Below are 21,962 nucleotides of genomic sequence, written 5' to 3' on the forward strand. Positions count from 1 at the left end.
ATTTGAGTTGACACAATCTGACCTTTAACCCTTCGCTTCAACCAACCTTGACAGAACTCCGGGAAATCGCGAAGTTTGGTGATGGATAGGACATCTAACCAATGAGCGACTTCGGCAGGGAACGGTGTCATTGACGGACCAATGAATCAGACGTAGAGGCGGAACTAATGCATGCGACGCCTCACGCTGCCCGGGTAACGGAGTTTTGGGGTTGCACAGAATGTTGCCGGCGGCCAAGGAACTCCCGCCATTTTTCAATCTGGATGTCGCACTCCTGTTTGTTTTTACAGCTCTTTGTACATCGCCGCGTATTTGGGGATAATATAAGAAATAACAAGGACCATCATCAGCCTCGCTGGAGGAGTCAAACCAAGGTATCTCATCCTGACCGCGGGAAAGCGCGCCAGACCCCCTGACGAGCGCCTTCGTTTTGGCTACTGCTCCGTTCAGGAGCTCAGTTGGACTTACTTTTCTTTTATCTCCGTTTTTAGGAAGGTCTTTTCCCTTTTCTGGTGAATACCCATATTTTCAATACTGGAACGTATAACATCTTTTGCGCCGAGTCGGGGCCATGACATCATCGGCTCATAGTAGCCAGCCCCGTTCCTGACCAGCCTGCTATGTGTTATTGTTTTGCGCTGAGGATCAAACCAGCCAACCGCTAGCTAGCTAGCCGGCTAGCTATGTACCCCACGCGTATTGGGTACCCGGGAAACGTGGGAGGAACTTCGTAATACCGGCGCTACGGATACATGTTAAAACTGTTTTGTGTTTTTAAGGGAATCCAGAGCAAGCTGTTAGGGACGTATTTATTTATTTATCAGTGCTTGCCGCTCTCTCGCTATGGCACCGTTGCTGGGCCGGAAGCCTTACCCGCTGATTAAGCCTATAGCCGAGCGGCCAGGCCCAGGAGAAGATGTCTACATCATCGAGCACACCAAGGAGGCCTTCAGGAACAAAGAGTATCCTTTCGGCTGCTAGTCACTGCTAGCTTCGCAGTTTCAGTTTTCGCTTTTAAAGACAGAAGTAAAACTTGGCTGAAGCAGTGTGAAGATTCTTTCCTTGTCGCACGAGTTTTGGCGATTCGGTGGCAGTTAAAACACGTTGTGCCCTTATAGAGTCTAGAATTTCTTATGTTTTCACAACACCGTATCTCTTTAAAAATCCCCGATGGTTATTGCTGTGTAGTTGACTTGCTAAATTTACGGACTCCTTGTTCATCTCTGGTGACGGCGCTTAATCAATTTTACTTGATTTATACCTAGACACGCTTAATCTGTCTTGGTGGAATACTTAAAGTATAGTGACAGCAAGAGATTTTTTAATACTTACGGCCATCTCGCTGTGCTGTGTGCCATGTGTTTTATGTACTTGTTTTATTTTGCCTTAGGATCAAATGTCACATTCTTCAGAAGTGTGGCTTCATGGGCTCGTTCATCCCCAAGTGTAACTGTCTGCCGACATTCCGCCGGGTGGGCGGCCGCCTTGTCTGTCATGTTTGCATGGCGCGATTCGCTGGATAAAGGCGAACGTGTTTGTGGTCATAAAATAAGTTTTGAAGTGATCACAAACAAAAGCTTATTACGAGTTGATGGAGAAAATGTGTAAATCTTTTCCCGTACACGGTTGATGTTTCTTTATATTTAGAAAGTGAGTTTGGTATTTTTTTTGCTTCACATTGAAACTGCGCGGGGCTGCCTCGCGCTAATGACTGGGCGGCTAAGCGCGTGCCGGCTTCTCCGTGCGGGAAATGTAGGCCGCGCTTCCAGATCGCGGCTCAGCCCGCTGTAGGTGCCCTTGTCTCCGAGGCGCTTCACCTTGCCATGTGTTTTTGTGTTGATGGCTGCGGCTCGCCTCTGCTCTGTACTGCTCTCGAAGTTTCTCAGACTCCGGGCTGTTTGGCGTAGAGAAGCCGTTCCCCCACCAGACGCTACAACAAAGGAGGCGAGCAAATCGGACAACGTGGGCATGACTGTGATATTCTCGTTTCTGATCATTTATATCTGTATGCCGTATAAATTTAATCCAGAAAACCACATTCAATTTCTAAACATGTTCACGTGTCGTTGAGCGTGCTATGTGATCTTCGGATTTAGGTGTAATTAGGTATATTAGTTTTTAAACTGACGTATGCTCTCTTGACATAGCCTAAATAGCTGATCCTTAATTATTCAGTGCAGTTGCCACAGACTTGCATCAATTATGAATGGTCCTGTCTGTCACAGGGCTGCGCAGGGACACCAGGCATAAAGCCCTCGCTTCCATACAACCGAGTGTCTCGTAACGTGTTTGTCATATAATCGTGTGCACCAGCCACAACAATGAACACCGAAACGGTCGGCTCTTTTCCTGAGCGATAACTTGCAGGGAATACGAGGCGCGCCTTCAGAAGTACAGCGAGCGCATTTGGACGTGCAAGAGCACCGGGAGCAGCCAGCTGACGCACAAAGAGGCCTGGGAGGAGGAGCAGGAAGTCACCGAGCTGTAAGCGCCCCGTGCACGCGCCGGTGTTCCGGGCAATTCGGTTTCCCTATGTTTCCCCTGTCTATCAGGAAATAATGCTTCTCCTAATATTAAAGCAAAGAGGTATGTGACATCTCTGAAAATCACTCAGGTACATTATTACATGTGAATACTGTATTGTTATTAGCACCGAGGCCCAGAGTTGCTGTATACCTGTTTTAACAGGGGGGAACCAAATATCCTGGATGTCAGGAAATAATGTTTCTCCTAATATTTAGGCAAATATGTATGTGAGATGTCTGAAAATCACTCGGGTACATTATTACATGTGAATACAGTAGATCGTCACGCATAATATAGTCTTATATAAGCAATACTATACCGTTTTCATCAAGAAATATCTCTATCCAGCGAATTAAATACTTTCATTTATTATCTGTAAAACAAGAAACATCGAAAAGGCATGTGATGTTTTAAAATATATGGCTTGTTTACCTCAAGAGCTTCTTAAAAAGACATGAAAACAACAGCGAAACCGTGTACAAATCAGCGCGCGACAGGGGAAACATCGCATGCACTGCTCCGTTTTTAAGAGGCTGTCCTTGTTTGTATGCATATATATGTGTACGGTTAGTGGCACGTTTAACTCAGAACAGATGCCAGGGGGCCAGATGAACGACCAGGATGCCCTTCTGAGATTAGAGGTCTGGCTGCTTGGGTTTTATTGAGAACGTGTGATGCATATCTTTGTGTTAATCTCTCCTTGATTGCATTAATTTGGTGTAGGTTAGTTTTTGTGGGGTCCCAAGCAGCCAAACCTTTTCGTCATTGTGATCTTTGTAGGCGGCCTTCACAGCTTTACTCTTAAGTCCATTATCATCCTTGCATAGATGTTTTGGTCCTGTAGTCGGTGTAAGTAATAGAAAAATATGACATTGCAAGTTAAACATTATGTGCTGAAATATTGCTATGGTAACTACATATAAATTGATATGAACATGATATGCATACTAGATTTATATGTTTCATATCTTAAGTATGAAATTTCTCCAGTCATTCCAGAGCTGGACATTGTTTGACATGATTGTGTTTGTGCCTTTCTGTTTGGAAAGACTTAAGGAGGAATATCCGGCATGGTTTGAAAAGCCAGTTTTGGAGATTGTCCATCACAACACCGTATCTCTGGACAAGCTCGTGGATCAAGCTTGGCTGGAGATCCTCACAAAGTATGCCGTGGATGAAGAATGCGATTTCTTGGTACGATAACCCAGCCTGCAGTGTGCCGATTAAACATTAACTGATTCTACATTTTGCCTGTGTAATTTCACTTGCATGTAATTTTGACTTAATGTGTCCTTATTCTTGTGGTCCGTAATCTGAACGGAGTCATGCAAATGATCATTTATCACTTAAATAGTACATCGCCCTCTTATTGAATCTTAATATTTTTGTGTATGCCTCCGTGTTGCTCATACATTCGCGGTCCATGTCTGTAGGTAGGGAAGGAGAAGAGCTTGCGAGTGAAGGTGGTGAAGGTGCATCCCCTGGAGAAGTCTGAGGAGGAAACCCCTGAAAAAAAGCTTGACGGAGCATGCGATTCTCCCTCGAGTGACAAGGAGAATGCCAGCCAGGAGAACCAGAAGAAGGACTCTTCTAAGGAGGAAGATGGCAAGAGGGAAAGCCTCTGTAAGTGAGCTGTGGCCCTTGGTGGGTTGCCGTAAAACAGCATGTGAGTCTCTGGCTTTGTAACGCTGTACAAATGGGGCAGTTTGCGGCTCAGCAGGGTAAGTGTCTATCTGTGACCAGAAGGTTGCTGGTTTGAACCTGGCCTCGAACGAATGGTCACATTCCCATTAGGTGCTTGCGCAAGTCTCTTAACCCTTTAAAATGCTCCCTTGGTGCTGGACAAATAGTGTGTGTGTTATGTATACATTACATTGTGTGACTAAAAAAGCCTGTTATTCTGATGTTGTGGGGACCATTTTTTCAGTCCCCACTGCAATCAAAAAAAACTAAAAATGTCAAGTCTTGTTTTTTCTTTGGTTACATATGGTTAAGGTTAGGGCTGGGTAGGGGTTGAGATTATCATTGTAGGGATTAGGGTTGTGTCCATAGAAATTAATGGACGGTCCCCACAAAGATATGTATACAGGTGTGTGTGTGTCATAGGAGAGCAAGATGGGATATGTGAAAAGAAGTATTCCGATGTAGCTGTTCATCTGCTTATGCAAATGGTGGATCATTTTGTTATTTCACCTGCTCTCATTTCCGTAAGGTGAGCGAGCTCGCCGGTCGCCCAGGAAGCTCCCCACCAACCTGAAGGAAGAGAAGAAGAAGTGGGTGATGCCGAAGTTCCTGCCACACAAGTATGACGTGAAGCTCATCAATGAGGACAAGGTGATGCTATGACATCAGTCTGAGACACTGAGTAGTTTAACCCTTTGTTGCTTACTTCCTTTACAAAGTATTGTAAAGTTAAAGTAAATTTTGTAACCTTGGTTTTTTTGTAAACATAATTCTTTGCTAAGATTCGGTTGGTCTATATCTAACGCAATGAAAGCATGAAGTAGAAATCTAGTTAAACCACACACGTGTTATATGTCGTCATTTAACATCAGTCGTTAATATACCCTTACACTTTGCCAGGTGATCAGTAACGTGCCAGTGGACAGCCTCTTTCGCACGGAGCGGCCACCCAACAAGGAGATCATGCGCTACTTCATCCGCCACACAGCTCTGCGGCTGGGCACGGGAGAGAGCTCCCCCTGGGTTGTGGAGGATGAACTGGTCAAGAAGTACTCTCTGCCAAGCAAATTCAGTGATTTTTTGCTGGACCCACACAAGGTATCATTCAATCTATATTTCAACAAAACGTAGTAAATAACGAGTCGACTATTCCTCATCGTGGGGGTCAGGGGAGCGCAGGCCCCCTGAAATCTGGAAAAACTGTAAAAAATTTTGATCCCCTTGGCGAGCAAAGCGAAAAGTTACTAATAGCACAAGATACGCAGTGATCTTTGTATATAAGCACGAGATAGGAAGATCACTGCGAGATCTGTTACTCTGCGAGTAACACGCTTGGCGTCCTCAACCAACAGTGTACATATTTTATCCATATGAGTTGCTGCATTTTTGTGTGCCATCTGCTCCTTTCGTAAAACTCCTGGAAAATTCCCATCTATTTTTTTTTTTTTATGCCAACCTCACAATTTGTCCTACCATGAAAGGGAAAGTTGCCACGCAGAAGGGTCGACTGTACTGTCCTTTATCCTTTATTACCTGTTCAAGAGTTAAGATTAATTGAAATAATAGTGTTTATTAAGGATTAATTAATTGGCTGAGTTGCCAATCAAAGCCTTGTGTCACCTTTTAAATCTTCTTTACCGTGCGGCCTGACGCCACAACTGCAAGGTTGAACAAATGCTATTTCTGGAACCCAAAAGTTCTTTTAATAACTGGAATGTTTCTATAAAATTGTATATAGATTTTAATGGAGCAGGTCACAAATTCTCTTCTTGATGACTGTCATGGAGTTGAATCTGGTGATTGCGGCCCGAAGGCCTGCCATTGGGTCGGCCGGTTTGTGTGCTCCGCTGGTTTTCGAAACCGCATCACTCGGCATCTCTACGCCTTCACGCATAACCTTTTCTGTGTTTCTGATCGCTTCTCTTGAAGTTGAGATGTTGCTCGTCACGAAGCGCCGTGTGGCGTAGAGGGAACGAGCTGTGCAGGCACTGGCAGGCATTTGTGTGTGTTAGTGCTTCATGGATGTTTGTAAGGCCTTTGATCATTTGAAACTGGGGGAAGTTTTTAGCTTCTCAAAACGGAAGACCGACAATTTGACATCAGTTGTTGATGTTATTTTGAATGGTGACAGGTGGGGTGAGGGTGTGTGAGTGTTTGTGAGTGTATGTTCATGTCCGCATGTGAAGCATCTCAATGGATGTGCATATTCGTTGTACAGGAAAGTACCGGCAGGCTGTACGGACACGATGCAAAGACAGTGTGGAAGACATCTTTATTGCATCATCAGATAAACAATGCAGTTTTTGTTTTTTCTAGTACTTTGCAGAGAACCCCACAGCTAAACGGAGAAGCTTAAGCACTTCGGAGGCTAAAGCGTCGAAGAGGCAGAAGATGGCAGGAGGGGATGCTGGTGTGATGAACGAGGGGGGGGAGAAGCTGAAAAAGAAGAAGAAAGCCCCGCTTAGCACACAGCTGAGCCCAACCATCTGGGGTCATGTGCAGGTAAACCCCCACCCCCGCAGCATAAATATGCATGATGGCAAACACTTCTGCTTTAGTTAGTTCTGTTCTGTTGAAGGCTGTGTAAAGCTAGAATGAATGGTTTTTGTGCTAATCTTTCTGTCAGATCAAAAAGATGAACGGCTCCCCTCTGAAAGTGAAGAACTCTGGGACTCCCAAGAAATTCGGCGACGGCGGAGAGGCCGGCGATGTCATTCTTTTGACGCCGGGCTTTCAGAAGGGCCCAAAGTCTAGCAAGAAGCAGGGCGACAAGAAGCAAAGTGAGCCCAAGAAGAGCAGGAAGAGCGGGGTCAGGAACTCCAGTAACCAGAAGACCAAGAAGGACGGGAAGGGAGTGAAGAGCCCTAAGATGAAGCAGATGACCCTGCTGGACGTGGCCAAGAACAGGTCCAGCGTGAGCCCCAAGAAGAAGGCCAGGAGCACTCAGGGAACCCCCAAGCTGGGGAAGCCCCTGCCTCCCATGGCGCTGCACCTCCTGCGCTACTACAAGGAGAACAAGGGCAAGGAGGACAAGAAGAGTGCCCTCTCCTCACTCATCTCCAAAGCGGCTAAGGTACTGACGCCGGAAGACCGCGGCCGGCTGCCAGAGGAGGTCCGTGTCATGGTGCAGAAGCGGTGGGAACTGCTGGAGCAGAAACGGCGCTGGGCGGCCATGAGCGAGGAGGAGCGACAGGACGAGCTGCGCAGGAAGCGTGAGGAGTTGAAGGAGAAGCTGCGGGAGAAGGCCAAGGAGCGGCGCGAGAAGGAGATGCTGGTGCGGAGGGAACAGCAGAGGAGATACGAAGACCAGGAGTTGGAGGGAAAGAGCCTGCCCAACTTCAGGCTGGTGGACATGGCCGAAGGCATCCCCAACACGCTCTTTGGCGATGTTGCCATGGTAGCAGACTTTCTGAATTGCTACTCTGACCTGCTGATGCCGGACGACCAGTACACTGTCACGGCAGCGGGGCTAATGGAGGCCCTCGGCACAGAGCGGGGTGGCTTCTTCTACCTGAATCGTGTGCTGGTGATCCTGCTGCAGACGCTTCTCCAGGACGAGTTGGCCGAGGGTTACCGCGAGCTGGACATGGCACTTTCCGACATCCCGCTCACCATGCACTCCGCCTCCGAGCTGGTGCGCCTCTGCCTGCGCCCGCAGGATGCCTGCGCTGACGGCAGCACCTCCGAGGACTCGGCCGACCCCGACCCCGACGACGCCGTGAGCACCGAGATCCTGGAGAAGCTGGAGACGTCGGAGGTGTTCGAGCTGAGCCCGCAGGAGAAGGCCGTCCTGCTGGTGGCGCTGTGCCACCGCATCCTAATGACCTACTCGGTAGAGGACCACGTGGAGGCCATGCAGCAGCGCTCCGCCGAGCTGTGGAAGGAGCGCCTGGCCACGCTCAAGGAGGTCAACGACCGCAAGAGGGCCGAGAAGCAGAAGCGCAAAGAGGAGATGGAGGCCAAAGGTGCCTCGGCAGGCTGGGTCAAGCTTGAGGGCGGCGGGGGGTCTGCCCCGGTGTCCTCGGGGAAGGCTGACAAAAAGAAAGAAGGCGGGGGTAAGAAAGACCCCCCCAAGGCCAAGTCGCTGCCCCCGCCTGCCGAATCGGAGCCTGATGACCTGATCAGCACCGTGAAGAGCAGGAGGCTTCAGACCATCCAGGCTAAGAAGGAGAAGGAGGAACAGGAGAGGATCAACAAGGGTAGGCTGCCGTGCCGTCGGGGTTGGGCAAACCCAGCCCTTGGTATTGTTCTGAATGGGATGCTCGGGCACAAGCATCCGAGCCAACCAACGCTCCTCTGTCCTTTCAGAGCGGATGGTGAAGGAGGCAGAGGAGGAGCGCGTGCGCAAGCAGAAGGCCGCCGCGGAGCGAACCTTCCAAGAGGGCATCAGGAAGGCCAAGCTGGTCCTGCGGCGAGTCCCACTGGGCACAGACCGTAACCACAACAGGTCAGCGAGCCACGTGTCAGCACCACATTTTGGCCCTTGAAAGGAGAGTTTGGGGGTTGTGGTAAACTCTTGCAGTGTCTTCACCCGTCTTTCCCAATTTCACTGATTTCTTCTTGTCACATTAATCAAAATAGATGAGTCTTACTTAAATGTGGCACAAAAATCTCATTGGAATTTCCCCGTCACGCAAGGATTTCAGGTGAGACACAGTTAGACTTGAAGCTGTATGTATATTTACAGTATGTGCAAGGTGGAGGTGACTCATCTGAAAGGTGGAGGTGTGTGATTTCCGGCTGTTCTTAGCCCAGCAGCATCCCTCTTAAGGGCCCAGCAGAAGTCAGCCGGCATCCTGGCTCTCGCCTTCATATCGTTTTTCCATATCAGAGACCAGGATCCTGTGTCAACACGTCCAGACATGTTATAGCCTGTAAACAGACACACTGCTATGTGCTCTTCTCTAAAACCTTAGAAATGTACGGAAATACCAAATAAAAGATTTTTCTTAAATTAAACTTCAATATACCGGCACTTTGTTAATCAGGAAATAAATTCTGCCAGTGTGTCCTAAAATGATATAACTCAAATACGTGGAAAATCGTCTTTAAAAAGTATGTTAGGCTCCCTTTAAGCAGTGTTATTCGTCTCCTTGTGTTAATATACTTTGACATGAAAGTAAATTAACGTTCCTTGCCCTGCCCCTAACACGGGTTTAGGATGGTGTAACTAGCCAGGTTTGCCGGTCTGTTGTGTGATGGACTAGCTGCTGTGTTGCAGGTACTGGCTGTTCTCTGACGTGGTGCCAGGTCTGTACATAGAAAAGGGCTGGGTGCACGAGAGCATCAACTACAGCTTCACTCCATCCCCCGAGGAGGTGAAGGAGGAGCCCAGCGTGGAGGGTGAGACCCCTCGCAGACACTTTCGTCTTGCGTGTCACGTAGCTGTTGTCTGATGGCTACTTTCCCCCCGCAGAGGAGAAGGAGGAAGAGGAGTGTGACGTAGATGAAGTTGCCCAGACGTCGCCGCAGGCTGCCCCACAGTCCTCTGTGGAGACGAGCGTCCCCAAACACGGGCAGAACCTCTGGTAGGGAGATGGAGCCCAGTCTGGGCTGGCACTAAGGCCTCACCCAGCCGAAGCGCGACACCAGTTTAAAGCTTCTCCGTTTGTGTGTGTGCTGCAGGTTTGTGTGTGACACTACGCGGGAGCTGGAGGAGCTGATGGGGAGCCTCCACCCTCAGGGAGTGAGGGAGAGTGAGCTCAAGAGCCGCCTGCAGTACAGGTGAGTGCCCCGTGCACTCTTCCGTTAAATTGTCACTTTTTTTGTTGGACATTAAAATAGTTTAGGATACGGATGCTCTTCTGCTTACCATCAGGTTGATTACCATAGGTTGTTAATCACTATATACAATGTTTACGATCACGATCTCTAACAGCATAAATGCTGCCATCACCCGATATCGTACGACGAACGGCGTGTCACTAGCCAAGGTCAGAATTCAGGGTTTGACTACTGAATGTGCATCGCTGTCGCACCGTGGTGAAGGCGCTGGATTGGAAGTTGAATCATAGGAAAGTGAGGAGCATCTGTGCTTGGCAGTAGGAGACCTTTTTGCGTCACATTGCCTAAAGGCTTCAGAGTCTGTTTGGTCTGAATCCATCGTGTTGGCTGGTTTGGCCCAGATACCAGGACATCCTGCGCTCCATATGCTTGGCTCGCAAGCCCAACCTGGGCCTGAAGACCTGCGACGGCCAGCAGGAGCTGCTCAAGTACCTGCGCAGTGACATCATGGAGGTGGCGTCGCGTCTGCAGAAAGGGGGCCTCGGATACATGGACGACATCTCCGAGTTTGAGGAGAAGGTCGGAAACTGCCACCGCAGGGTCACTACCATTATTATATAGGCAGAAGGGCGGAGCGGGAGGGGGGGGTATGGCCTTAAAGATGAGCGACTTTCTGTAGCTGTTCCTTGTGGGTCTTGCACTGAATACAAGACGCTTAAACTTGCAGTCTAACATGGTGGGAGTGTGTTGGGTTTCCCAGCCTGGTCTAGGAGGGCAAATGCTGATGAGTAAACTGACCCGAATGATTGGGGTCACCTGGCGCCCCCCCACAGGTACGTTCTCTGGAGAACCTGAAGGACTTTGGCGAGTGCGTCATCACCCTCCAGGAGAGCGTTATCAAGAAGTTTCTCCAGGGCTTCATGGCTCCCAAGCAGAAGAAGAAGCGAAAGCAGGCAGGGGAGGAGAGCAGCAAGGCAGAGGAGCCGGACGAGGAGAAGAAGCTGTCGGAGGAGGCGCGGGTGGGTGACCGCGTGACGGCCGGCTCTGTCTCCTCCTTACGAGTCTGTGGGCTTCCAGGTTCCTCAGCACCGAGTCGTATGAAGGTGCCGGGGACTCAAAGTTTGTCTGCCGTTTGATGTTCTTTTGAACCATTTCGTGGTTTGACTTTGTGGGTTTGCGGAGCTGCACTTTCTCTGCACTGGTTGCGGTGGTATTTTAATTAACTGGGGCTGTTTAATGTTGAGTTGCAAGTTCCATCCATCATCTGCTTTACTGGTGAAATATACAGTACTGTGCTTAAATGATCTTTATGTTGGTGTGAAACCAGTGCTGTTATGTCAGTGTGTCAGCCATTTCAAAACCCTAAAATCACCCCAGTGTTTACAGCAGCCATGCAATATACCCCTGTATATTTATTATTTTTTTTACTTGGCCACTAGCAGACCTCATATAATTAATCAATGCCACTTTGACTTTTTTTTAATTAAGTTAGTTAAGTGAGCTGGTGATGAAATTTAATAAACACATGGAATGGCTGGGTTGCCCCTGAGAAGAGGTTACAACTAGATATCAGTGACTTTTTGGATTACAGAAGAAATTTCTACTAGCTTTTATTATTTTATCCTTAATTTGTGTTATAATGTTAAATTGTGCTTTTTATTCTGCACAAATATGCACTTGCTACCCAGAAAATAGCTTTAAACATTTCTTTTTGACTGCCTAAGACTTTTGCACAGTACTGCAGTTTGATGGGTTTTTTAAGTAAGGAATTTGTTACCCATTTATGCCTTTTAATGCTATGTGATTTGTGATAGTTGAAAATGTATATTATTTTCACTTCAGTTACATGAGGGAATATGGTGGCCTATTTGAATGTACAGGTTTAAACATAACATATTGTGCTGATCAGCAGTTTGATGGCAGTGCGATGTCCATGCCCGTCCTGCAGGTGGCGACGGCGGTGGAGAGGTGGAAGACCGCCATCCGCGAAGCACAGACCTTCTCGCGCATGCACGTCCTACTAGGCATGCTGGATGCCTGCATCAAGTGGGACCTCTCCGCGGAGAACGCACGCTGCAAAGTGTGCCGCAAGAAAGGTGGGTGTGCGGCTCCCCGTTAGGCCTCGCCGCCCGACCGCTGCGATCACCCCACCTTCCATTCTTTTAGTTGGTTACACTGGGAGGAGCAGCATGTTTGTGTTCAGGTTCTTACAGGGCTAGACTGACATTATAAATGTTTCCCCTTGGTCGGGTCTGGAAATAAATTTGAAAGACTGCAAAACATCTTAAGGACTGAAAATGAGCAAACTCAACTTATGTATAGTGAGATTTGCAAAGAGAACTAGTTTTGTGTGGAGAATTAGAAAACCTGGACCGTGTTTTTTTAGAGCCTGAAAGTCTATTTTGTCTTAAGCTGTAGGGTTGCTGCGTATGATTGGGGACTTACTGGATTTAATATAAAAGTCATGTGATTTCAAAATTAAACAAAGATTAGCATTTTATGAACGTAAAAGTGTTTTAGGCAGGTAGGAAAGTTTTTAGTTTGATCAAGGTGCAATTTACTGTATGTCTTAAAAAATGAATGACTGTTTAAAATGACTTTCTGACAAGTTTCTAGTTGTAGAAGTACTTTAATATTGGCCTGGTCTAATCACGTGTTCCATGTGCCTATGCCGCTTTTTCACCACTAGGGGGCCTCCAAGGGCTGTTACTTCACAGCCCATCTGCATGTTTATCATCGACTGAAACATTGACTCATTTACTGCCAGAATTAATCATTCAGAGACTAACGGGTAACATTTATATCCAGCAAACGCAGGCAGGCTGAGGAGGAGACGCTGTAGAAGCAGCCGAATGCTGAAACGTTGGGTTCGGTGTGGGGTTCGCACTCGGCAGTGCAGGCTTGACGCTCTGCCTGGGCAGCCATGGGAACTGCTCCAGTCTCTTATCGTTACTATGGGGGGAGGCGCACAACAAACTTAGCACGCGCAGTATTAGCAGATGGGATATCTATAGTACCATGTTTTATTCAACCGGTGCCATGTGGACTCATGGTGTGACCATGATCCTACACATTATTTTCTACGTTATTTTCGGCTTGAGATAAACGACGACATATGCTAGGGAGATGAAAGGGCATACGTCTGCCCTCATTGGCTGCAAATGCGCTGCATTAGGCTGCGTGACAGGATGTGTGGACAGGTCTGCCATCTTGCTCCGAGTCTGTCTAGACTCCCTGATGGTGGGGCTGTGCTATAGAGTGACTGATGCAATGCATGCTGGGAGATGAAGTCCGTCAAAGGGATGGTTGCATCATTTAGCTTACTATGCTAGACCCCTGTGGGTAGTTGATTTCGTCTCATCTTTTTTGCTTGTTTTTTTTTTAGCTGCCTAGTTTGCTAATCACATTCCTTTCAAATGTGCAGAGTGAATTAAGGAAAATAGTGTCAGGACCTCTTGTAGGCTTTGTTCTTTGAGTAGTGTGCTGCCACACCCTGTCACAGTGTCACCCCGGGCGCCTGCTGTGCGTCAGCACACAGGTAATCCAGTGTGACCCTCTTTTCGCCCTCTTTCAATGGCAGGAGAGGACGACAAGCTGATCCTGTGTGACGAGTGCAACAAGCCCTTCCACCTGTTCTGCCTCCGCCCCGTGCTGTACTCCATCCCTGACGGGGAGTGGCTCTGTCCTGCCTGCCTGCCTGCCGGGGCGCGCCGCTGCTCTCGTGGCAGGTATGCCCTCACCCACCCACCCACTCCACTCGGCTCACAAAGCCACCTGCAGGGAGGTGGTGAGGAACACAGTGACACTCCGTTCGGGCTGCATTGCAGTCTTTCAGAAACACGGGACACACAAATTATATCCCTAAGACTTAATGTGTACCAACTCTGCACTGATGGACAGCAGCCAGGGATGGCTCTTACTGTGTACTAACACTGAACTGATGGACAGCAGCCAGGGATGGCTCTTAGTGTGTACTAACTCTGCACTGATGGACAGCAGCCAGGGATGGCTCTTAGTGTGTACTAACTCTGTACTGATGGACAGCAACCAGGGATGGCTCTTAGTGTGTACTAAATCGGCACTGATGGGCAGCAGCCAGGGATGGCTCTTAGTGTGTACTAACACTGCACTGGTGGACAGCAGCCAGGGATGGCTCTTAGTGTGTACTAACACTGCACTGATGGACAGCAGCCAGGGATGGCTCTTAGTGTGTACTAACTCTGCACTGATGGACAGCAGCCAGGGATGGCTCTTAGTGTGTACAAACACTGCACTGATGGACAGCAGCCAGGGATGGCTCTTAGTGTGTACTAACTCTGCACTGATGGACAGCAGCCAGGGATGGCTCTTAGTGTGTACTAACTCTGCACTGATGGACAGCAGCCAGGGATGGCTCTTAGTGTGTACAAACACTGCACTGATGGACAGCAGCCAGGGATGGCTCTTAGTGTGTACTAACTCTGCACTGATGGACAGCAGCCAGGGATGGCTCTTAGTGTGTACTAACTCTGCACTGATGGACAGCAGCCAGGGTTGGCTCTTAGTGTGTACTAACTCTGCACTGATGGACAGCAGCCAGGGATGGCTCTTGGTGTGTACTAACACTGCACTGATGGGCAGCAGCCAGGGATGGCTCTTAGATGATCCAATACACTTACAAATACTTGGTCTGTAATATAACAGAGTAGATATTCACATGTCCTACTTTTGAGTTACAAGTCATCACATATTTAAATTGTTTTTTCATTCAGAGCTAATAACTATTTTTCACTACATTCAGTTTCCCTGAATCTGCAGTTCTATCATAGACCCTTGGGCTGGATTTCCAATTTAAATTGATTACACCTCTCATGATGTGTGTTACCGACTTTGAAAATTATACCTGAGATACATGACCTCAAACCCTACGTGCTGTTTGGTTCCAGCTGAGCTCCTGGACAGATTTAATCTTTGCTTTATTTTCTGTTGACTGGATAAATGGTGTAAGTAATTTTAGGTGGTTCAAAGGCCACATGTTACATATGTTAAAGTATTATATATGCACTCTGCATCTGATCCTGATGTGAATGTTAAACCAGAGGATATGCTGCTGAACTTAGGTTAATTGCTTTTTTATAGTTCAAGTAAATAATGTTCATTAGTAGACATTTTTTATTAAACTCATTAGATGATATGTGACCCTATACTGAATGAATGGTAGAATTATGGGATTTATTAATTCGAATGGCGAATGAGAGTGAAGTGGAAAGGTTTCGGTTCTCAGCTGGAACAGAACCTTGTGTCCGGAGGCTCTTCATTCAGGTGCTGAGCCTCCCAGCTTGCTGGTCCGGAGGCTCTTCATTCAGGTGCTGAGCCTCCCAGCTTGCTGGTCCGGAGGCTCTTCATTCAGGTGCTGAGCCTCCCAGCTTGCTGGTCCGGAGGCTCTTCATTCAGGTGCTGAGCCTCCCAGCTTGCTGGTCTGGAGGCTCTTCATTCAGGTGCTGAGCCTCCCAGCTTGCTGGTCCGGAGGCTCTTCATTCAGGTGCTGAGCCTCCCAGCTTGCTGGTCCGGAGGCTCTTCATTCAGGTGCTGAGCCTCCCAGCTTGCTGGCCACACCGTTACGCCTCATGTGCTGCTCTCGCTTACCCCGGTCAGATAGACGTATCTGTGTATGTTGCAGGAACTACAAAGAAGAATCTGAAGAGGAAGAGGACTCTGAGGAAGAGTCTGAGGAAGAAGAGGATGATCCTCAGGAAGAGGAAGAGGAGGAAGATGATGACTTCAAGCCCATTGGACACAGCTGTATGTCCCTCCTCTCTGCTGGCTGCATTCTGCAGTTTGCTGCCTGCTTTTTCCAGTCGCGCGTTTTGGTGAAAGTTAGTTTTTTTGGGCAGTTAGGGACGCCAGGGCTGTTCAGATTCCCGAAGTACGTGGGGGTGTTACTGCCAGGTGCCTCGGGGACCGAACGGCGACTGCCGGCGTCTGAGCCATGATGGCTACATCAGCAGCAGGATCTACTGGCCGCTGGGCGAGGGGGGGTCGTCTCCCCCGAATGGGCGACTTGCTGAACCGTCGGCGTGTTTAATGGGGCGCTAATGTATGGCGGCAGCAGCTGTGACACGCGGGCTGCCCCCAGCCCTTCGCCGGGAGCTGACAGGCAGGCTGACAAGCAGACAAAGAGCACCATATGCCCCTGCTGCTCTGCCCCCTCCCCCTCCCCACAATCAGCCAATGACCCGTGAGGGAGGCGGGGCTTGCCTGTGAGGATGATGTAATGCCCAGCATGTGGAGTGGGAATCCCACGAATGAGGGCTGGACAAAAGAGACTTCACCGTAAACGTGGTGCTGAGGGGTGGGAATGATCGCTATGCGCTCTGCTCTTCTCATCATTACGATTATTTTTTTGAATGTGTTCTTATGCAGCTATTTTATTTATATTGTCTGTTTGCTCTGGTTGTCTGGCTTTGAGAGGTTACTGGTAGGACGACTGAATGCCGCCGCACGTGTCTGGTTGAGTTTGGGGTGTTAAGTTGGGGCTCTGGTCCCACTGGTGCCTACCAACCCCCCCCTCCCCCCCTTCCCAGCAAGCTTTCCAGTACGTCAGCCAGCGAGCTTCACAATCCACCCCGGCCAGCCCTGTTTTTACTGTTCTCCTCGTGCCCCCCCTCCCCCCTCGTTTTTTGTTTCCATTCCTGTATGGCGCTGGGTCGTCCCCATGGCCCCCAGCACCTGTCTGGGTGCCTCAGAGGCGGCCTGTGCTCTGTTCATATGCATTCTGACATGCCAGCCCAGTGCGGGAGACCCTGGGAAAAAAATGGCGTCTGTGTCACTGCTGCCGACCTGCAGACGCCTGACAGTGCGCCCCCTGCAGGACATTAGGGGGTGGCTATCCTGTGCCCCATTAACACGAGCCATTCCCATCTTTGAAATTAATATTTGAAATGTCATATGAATATCTTGGTTGATTTTTTTTATTTTTGTTTTTGCTTAGGTGTCGAATCAATTCTTATTGTATTAAATGTTGGCAATATCTCAATATCTGTCACTTGGACTGTGCTGAAGTCTCATAAAATTTATGACAAGAAGTGAAGCACTATCAACGATTTATTAAAATGTTAAAATTCCAGGAGGGCTTGCTCCTGTCCCCGTGAGGCAGAACTGTTTATCTTTTCCGTGAATTTCGTTGATCAGAGGTTACAGTAATATTTCTTCTCATTGTAACTCTGGCCAGTCACGTCATTTATAATCATTTGGCTGTAAGTGGATGCCTCGTTGGCTCCTCTGTGCTCTGGCAGTCTGGTGATTAATCGCATAGTTCTGTAGGTGAGCGGTGCTTGTCTCTTAAGGATGATTAAGCAAACGGGCCTTCAAAAATGGTTGAGTTATGATTAACATTTGAACCGGCAAGTGACCGGAGGAGACTGTCTGAGAGGAAGTCCTGCTGCAGCCTTTTAATAGTAATTGTTCTGCTTTATTAATAATAATAATAATAATAATTTACACTTTATTAATCCCCGTGGGGAAATTCTTTTTTTTACGCCTCCCTCAACTTGCTTTTAAGCAGGGAGTCGTTAAGTACGGTGGCGCGTGTGTGTGTGTGTGTTTGTGTCCGTGAGCATTCTCACCCTTTGTTCGTGTCCCTCAGTGAGACCGCGGAAGGCGACCAAAGGGAAGCAGTCATCCTCCCGCTCCAAGCAGCCCAGCAGGGCGGCGGCCAAGAAGCAGTTGCCCCGCGGAGGGAGGGCTAGGGCCTCGGCAGGCAGCCTCGCAGAGCCCGAGGAGCCGGTAAGGATCGGGTGGCGTGTCTGACACACTACGCTTTGGCTGGGTCGGGAGATGCTGTACTAAATGGCCTTAATGCTGAGGAGTGTCTGTCAGGCAGAAGGGCTTCCCAGCTCCCTTTAAACCGAAGCTGTCATCCAGGCCGAGCTATCGTCGCATACTTAACCACCTGACTAGGTTTGTGAGCGACCCCCCCCCCCCCCCAAACTGGGGGGTCTTTATCAGAGCCCGGCGTGCTTCAGCTCCTCGTTACCCGACAGGCTGGCGCTCAGGGGCCTCTGGAATGCCAGCTGTGACCCCCCCCCGCGCTGTCTGTCGGCCCGCGTAGACACCTTCAGGGCTGCCAGGCCACGCGGGGCCCCATTTCAGCGCTCGCCCTGCCACTGTTTTGCAGCAGAATACCCTGGATCTCAGCACCGAATGTAGCCACTGACGTCCGGCCCGTCACTCCCTAACCACATGGTCTGTTGTCACAAGCTGCTGCTTGGTTTTCCTGCTGTAAGGCTTCTCTTCCACACATTGCAGGGCCGACTGTCTCGGGGCCCCCGGCCCCTGTGCGAGCCAAGCAGGGCGTCAAGCTTTCCCTCACTCATTATCGCTGTTGCGCCCCCCCCCCCCCCCCCCACGCAGGTACGGCAGAGCTCCAGGATGGGTGGCCGGAGGCACAACGTGGAGTTGGAAAAGTGTGAGGACGTTCTGCAGAAGCTTATAAAGTACCGCTGCAGCTGGCCGTTCAGGTGAGAGCAGCCTCTACACCCTGAGTGGCTCGGCGCCGTTGGAATGGACCTCTTAGCATCGTTAATGCTGTCTGCAGAGTTGGCGAGCAGAGTGCCGAGATCTCCTCTTTCTTATAGAGAGCCAGTGTCCCCTGAAGAGGCGGAGGACTACCTGGACATCATCTCCCATCCCATGGACTTCCAGACCATGTTGCAGAAGTTCGCAGAAGGCCAGTACCGGCACAGCAGCGACTTCCTGGAGGACATGAAGCTGGTGTTCTCCAACGCGGAGGAGTACAACCAACCGGGCAGCGTTGTGCTGTCCTGCATGGCCAAGACAGAGCAGACCTTCGTGGAGCTGTTCCATAGGATGGTGCCGGGCCTGAGCTACCTGCGGAGGCGGCCCAGGAGGCGTCAGGGGCGAGTGGAGGAGGCAGCCCGGGGTGCGGGGCGGACTGCCAGGCGGGGGGAGGAAGAGGAGGAGCAGGATGAGGAGCCGCCCGGCCGGCAAACCAGGCGGGGGCGTGTGGCACGGCTGGCCTGCGAGGAGAGCGACAGCGAGGAGGAGGAGGAGGAGGAGGTGCGCTCACGGAGGACCGGCAGACGTGCTGTGGCCGCCGCCCACAGGGATGAGCGCGAGCCGGAGAGTGACGGCGAGCGGAAGGCGGGACGGCCGCGTAGGGGGGCGCGATGTGGGCCGGAGGGCAGGAGACCCTCGCCCCTCAAGAGGGGGGAGGCTGAGGAGGAGAGCAGCGAGGAGGACAAAGCCAGCCAGCGACATTCCAAACGGCAGAAGCTGCTCACATGAGGAGCAGAGAGCAGAGGGGATTTGCATTCTCTTTGTCTGGGTGATACTGAGATCCTGCCGTTTATGTCCACAAGTCACACAACCCCTTCCCCCATTTCCTTTCTGTCCATCTTTTGAAAATCTGATTTTAATACCTGTAATGTTAACATTGGTGTAACCCCCGTCCTCGGCCCCGAAAACGGACAGAATGTTTCAGTATTGAGTGAAGTGAGCGCTTTTATAAAACAATTTCCTTTATCCTGTCTGTATGTTTTGGTATCCTGATCATTAAAATGGACCGCTCGGTGATCTGGGCCCGTGGCTCTGGCACGAGTTTAATGCTGAAGGAGGGAACTTTGATGCAGATGTGGGAGGGGCGGGGGGCTGGCAGCTGTGGGGGGAGAGGGAGAGGGAGCTCGCAGCTGTGAATTAAACTTGTAACTCTTTGGACTCTTTATTCAACACTGAAACACTGGCGTCCCGTTTCCTGGCTCCAGCTGAGTTTGGGCCCAGTCTTAAAACTCACTCTGGATATTCTTTTTCTTTTCCCATATGCAACAATCTGATCACTGCTATAATTATGCAATTTATTATTTTTTTTTCCATTCTAATGAAATACTTTTTTCAGAAAGCAGCTCTGGTGCAAGTCCCTTCTGCTTTAAGCCAATACTGGAAAAGGTGCAAGTTCTATGTTTGTCTCGACAAATCCAGGTAAACGTGCTGTTCCTGTTGGCAGGAATCAAACTTGAATTTAAATTGACCTTTTTTTTCGTTTTGGGTCAGCAGATGGCGCTATATGTGTGCAGTGTCTCCAGTGAACTGCAGTTATAACAATTCTACCTCTTACTTACCTCATCGTAAATGATATTGGACAGTAACACCCCCGTGGACCCATTTATAATACCAATTTTTAGGTAATTCTATTTCAAGATGTCAAAATAGAACTGACAACTTTTTGTGTTTCCTGCAAACCAAAAGAAAATATCGGCCTGGTCTGCTCTTGGTTCTACAGCAGTTGGATTATATTTTTGTTGAACCCCTTTTTATAGACATGGGTTTGAAGACGTACGGTACATTTTTGGCGTAGAAGGCGGACAGCCTATGATTAGCCATTTCAAGCCGTGTCAAACCACAATCCAGTTCTATCTGCCAGCTGTGTGCCCAGGTCCCAGTTTAGATTGGCTGAACCCTCTCCTCTCCATTGGTCACCAAACAGGTGACTGGTATCTTTGTTTTAATTTCACACTGCTATTTGTCATCTGCAGAATAAATATTAGGCAGCCATCATCAGCCCTTCTAATAGAAACGTATTTGCATGCTGTTTGCTTCTGTTTGCCTTAAATCAGGCATTGCTGGTTTAATATGTTAAAACCTTAAATTGTTACTTAAATCCTTTAGTCCTCAGTTTTAGCAACTTGATATTTAACGATATCAAGAGTATATTTTAACCGTCTTGCGTAGTCCTTCCCTCGCCCTGCGCAGCACTGAAGGTGTGGTTTGGCGCTCTGACCACTAGGTGTTGCTCTTGTCTCGCAATAATGTAGGTTTGCGGTCAAACGAGTCTGAAGGCTTGTTCTCCGAACCAGCCCCTGGTTGCCCTCTGACCTCTCTCTGCGCTTCATGTGGCCTCCTGTCCTGCCAGCGGCTGGACAGCCGAGTAGCTGGTGGTGTAGAGAAGGTCCAGGCTCTGCTAGCTTGGGCCCCGCATCGCGCATATCCCATCTCTTCTTTCAGGCACTTGAATTCTCTTCTCCAGTAGCCACGTTAAATATCTTACATTAGCTTTCATCTGTCGCAAAGCTTTTTTTGAGCTATATATTTGCAGGGACGCCCTGTTGTTTTTATGGCTGGATTTGGATGTGATGTCATCGGGGGGGGGGGGGTACACAAGTCTGTTGACTGTTGCCCCCATTTATAGATCAGTTGTACATGCTTTCTTTGTTTACTCAGACTCAAAGTCTGCAATGACTCTGTTTTTATAGGCCCTGAATAGGCTAAGATGAACAAGTTGGACTCCATTGTAATTCTAAATAAAAATAAATAAGCATTTTAATTTTAGATCCTGTTTTTCTGATGTGTAATTTCCCACCCGTCACTGCCAATCAAACTTTATAATATTTGGACTTTGGGGGAGGGGGGTGTTATAGTAATAAATGATAAAATGATTCTAAATGTACAAAAAGTTGTCTTTTCTTGCGGTTGCCTTTTAAACACCCAAATTGAATGCACAGCAATTCTAGTGAGACTGCCTGTTCTTATCTACCTGCATTTAGCAGTAGGCAAAGGCGCGGTTTGTCTTCTCATGCATGACTGCTTGGCAGCCTTCACTGATGCCTGTTGACTGTCAGTTCCATAACCGCAGTGTCACATGTCCTTTCTCATTCACAGTCCAGTTAACTTAAATAGCCTAGTTGGGGTTTCGGTCGTCTTCAGCAAACAGTTGCTCATTTTGTCCCCATTATCCAGCCAGCTTTGTCTCCTTGTCTTCCTTTAATGGTTCCCCTTTGTATTTGGCTGAGGTTTGTACCGAATCACTGGTTGTCGCACTGGTTAAAAAAAAAAAATCCTGAAGTTATGGATTGTAACGCGTGTCTCATTGGGGGAGACGTGAAAGCCCTGGGAGAAGGTGCACCTGTGGGGGCTGTTTGTCACCAACGCTAGGGGGAGGTCAGGGCTGCTCCATCAGGCACATTCCCACGACGTTCAGAAACCTAGTTCATGGTTCTGAGTTCCTGGGCCTGCAATGGCCACTTTCGTGTGTTGCT

General features: G+C 49.0%; 1 protein-coding gene across 4 annotated transcripts; it reads left to right on the forward strand.

Moving 5' to 3' along the window:
- Positions 1-180: 180 nt before the first annotated feature.
- On the forward strand, positions 181-21,255 carry LOC111847883 (bromodomain adjacent to zinc finger domain, 1B). Of its 4 annotated transcripts, none has more exons than XM_023819477.2 (21): positions 181-374; positions 492-962; positions 2,368-2,484; positions 3,576-3,720; positions 3,960-4,149; positions 4,739-4,860; positions 5,110-5,307; positions 6,526-6,711; positions 6,836-8,408; positions 8,518-8,656; positions 9,431-9,552; positions 9,626-9,737; positions 9,835-9,933; positions 10,335-10,512; positions 10,767-10,952; positions 11,882-12,029; positions 13,514-13,661; positions 15,593-15,714; positions 17,558-17,697; positions 18,325-18,431; positions 18,549-21,255. In XM_023819477.2, the coding sequence occupies exons 2-21, from the start codon at positions 844-846 to the stop codon at positions 19,216-19,218; spliced, it is 4,821 nt and encodes a 1,606-aa protein (XP_023675245.2). In that variant the 5' UTR covers positions 181-374; positions 492-843; the 3' UTR covers positions 19,219-21,255. The 4 variants fall into 4 exon arrangements, with proteins under 4 accessions (XP_023675245.2, XP_072557955.1, XP_023675246.2 ...); XM_072701854.1 differs by having other exon boundaries at positions 780-962; XM_023819478.2 differs by having other exon boundaries at positions 825-962.
- The last annotated feature ends 707 nt before the right edge of the window (positions 21,256-21,962 follow it).

The sequence above is a fragment of the Paramormyrops kingsleyae genome, chromosome 18 (genome assembly GCF_048594095.1).
Source record: "Paramormyrops kingsleyae isolate MSU_618 chromosome 18, PKINGS_0.4, whole genome shotgun sequence".
NCBI lineage: Eukaryota > Metazoa > Chordata > Actinopteri > Osteoglossiformes > Mormyridae > Paramormyrops > Paramormyrops kingsleyae.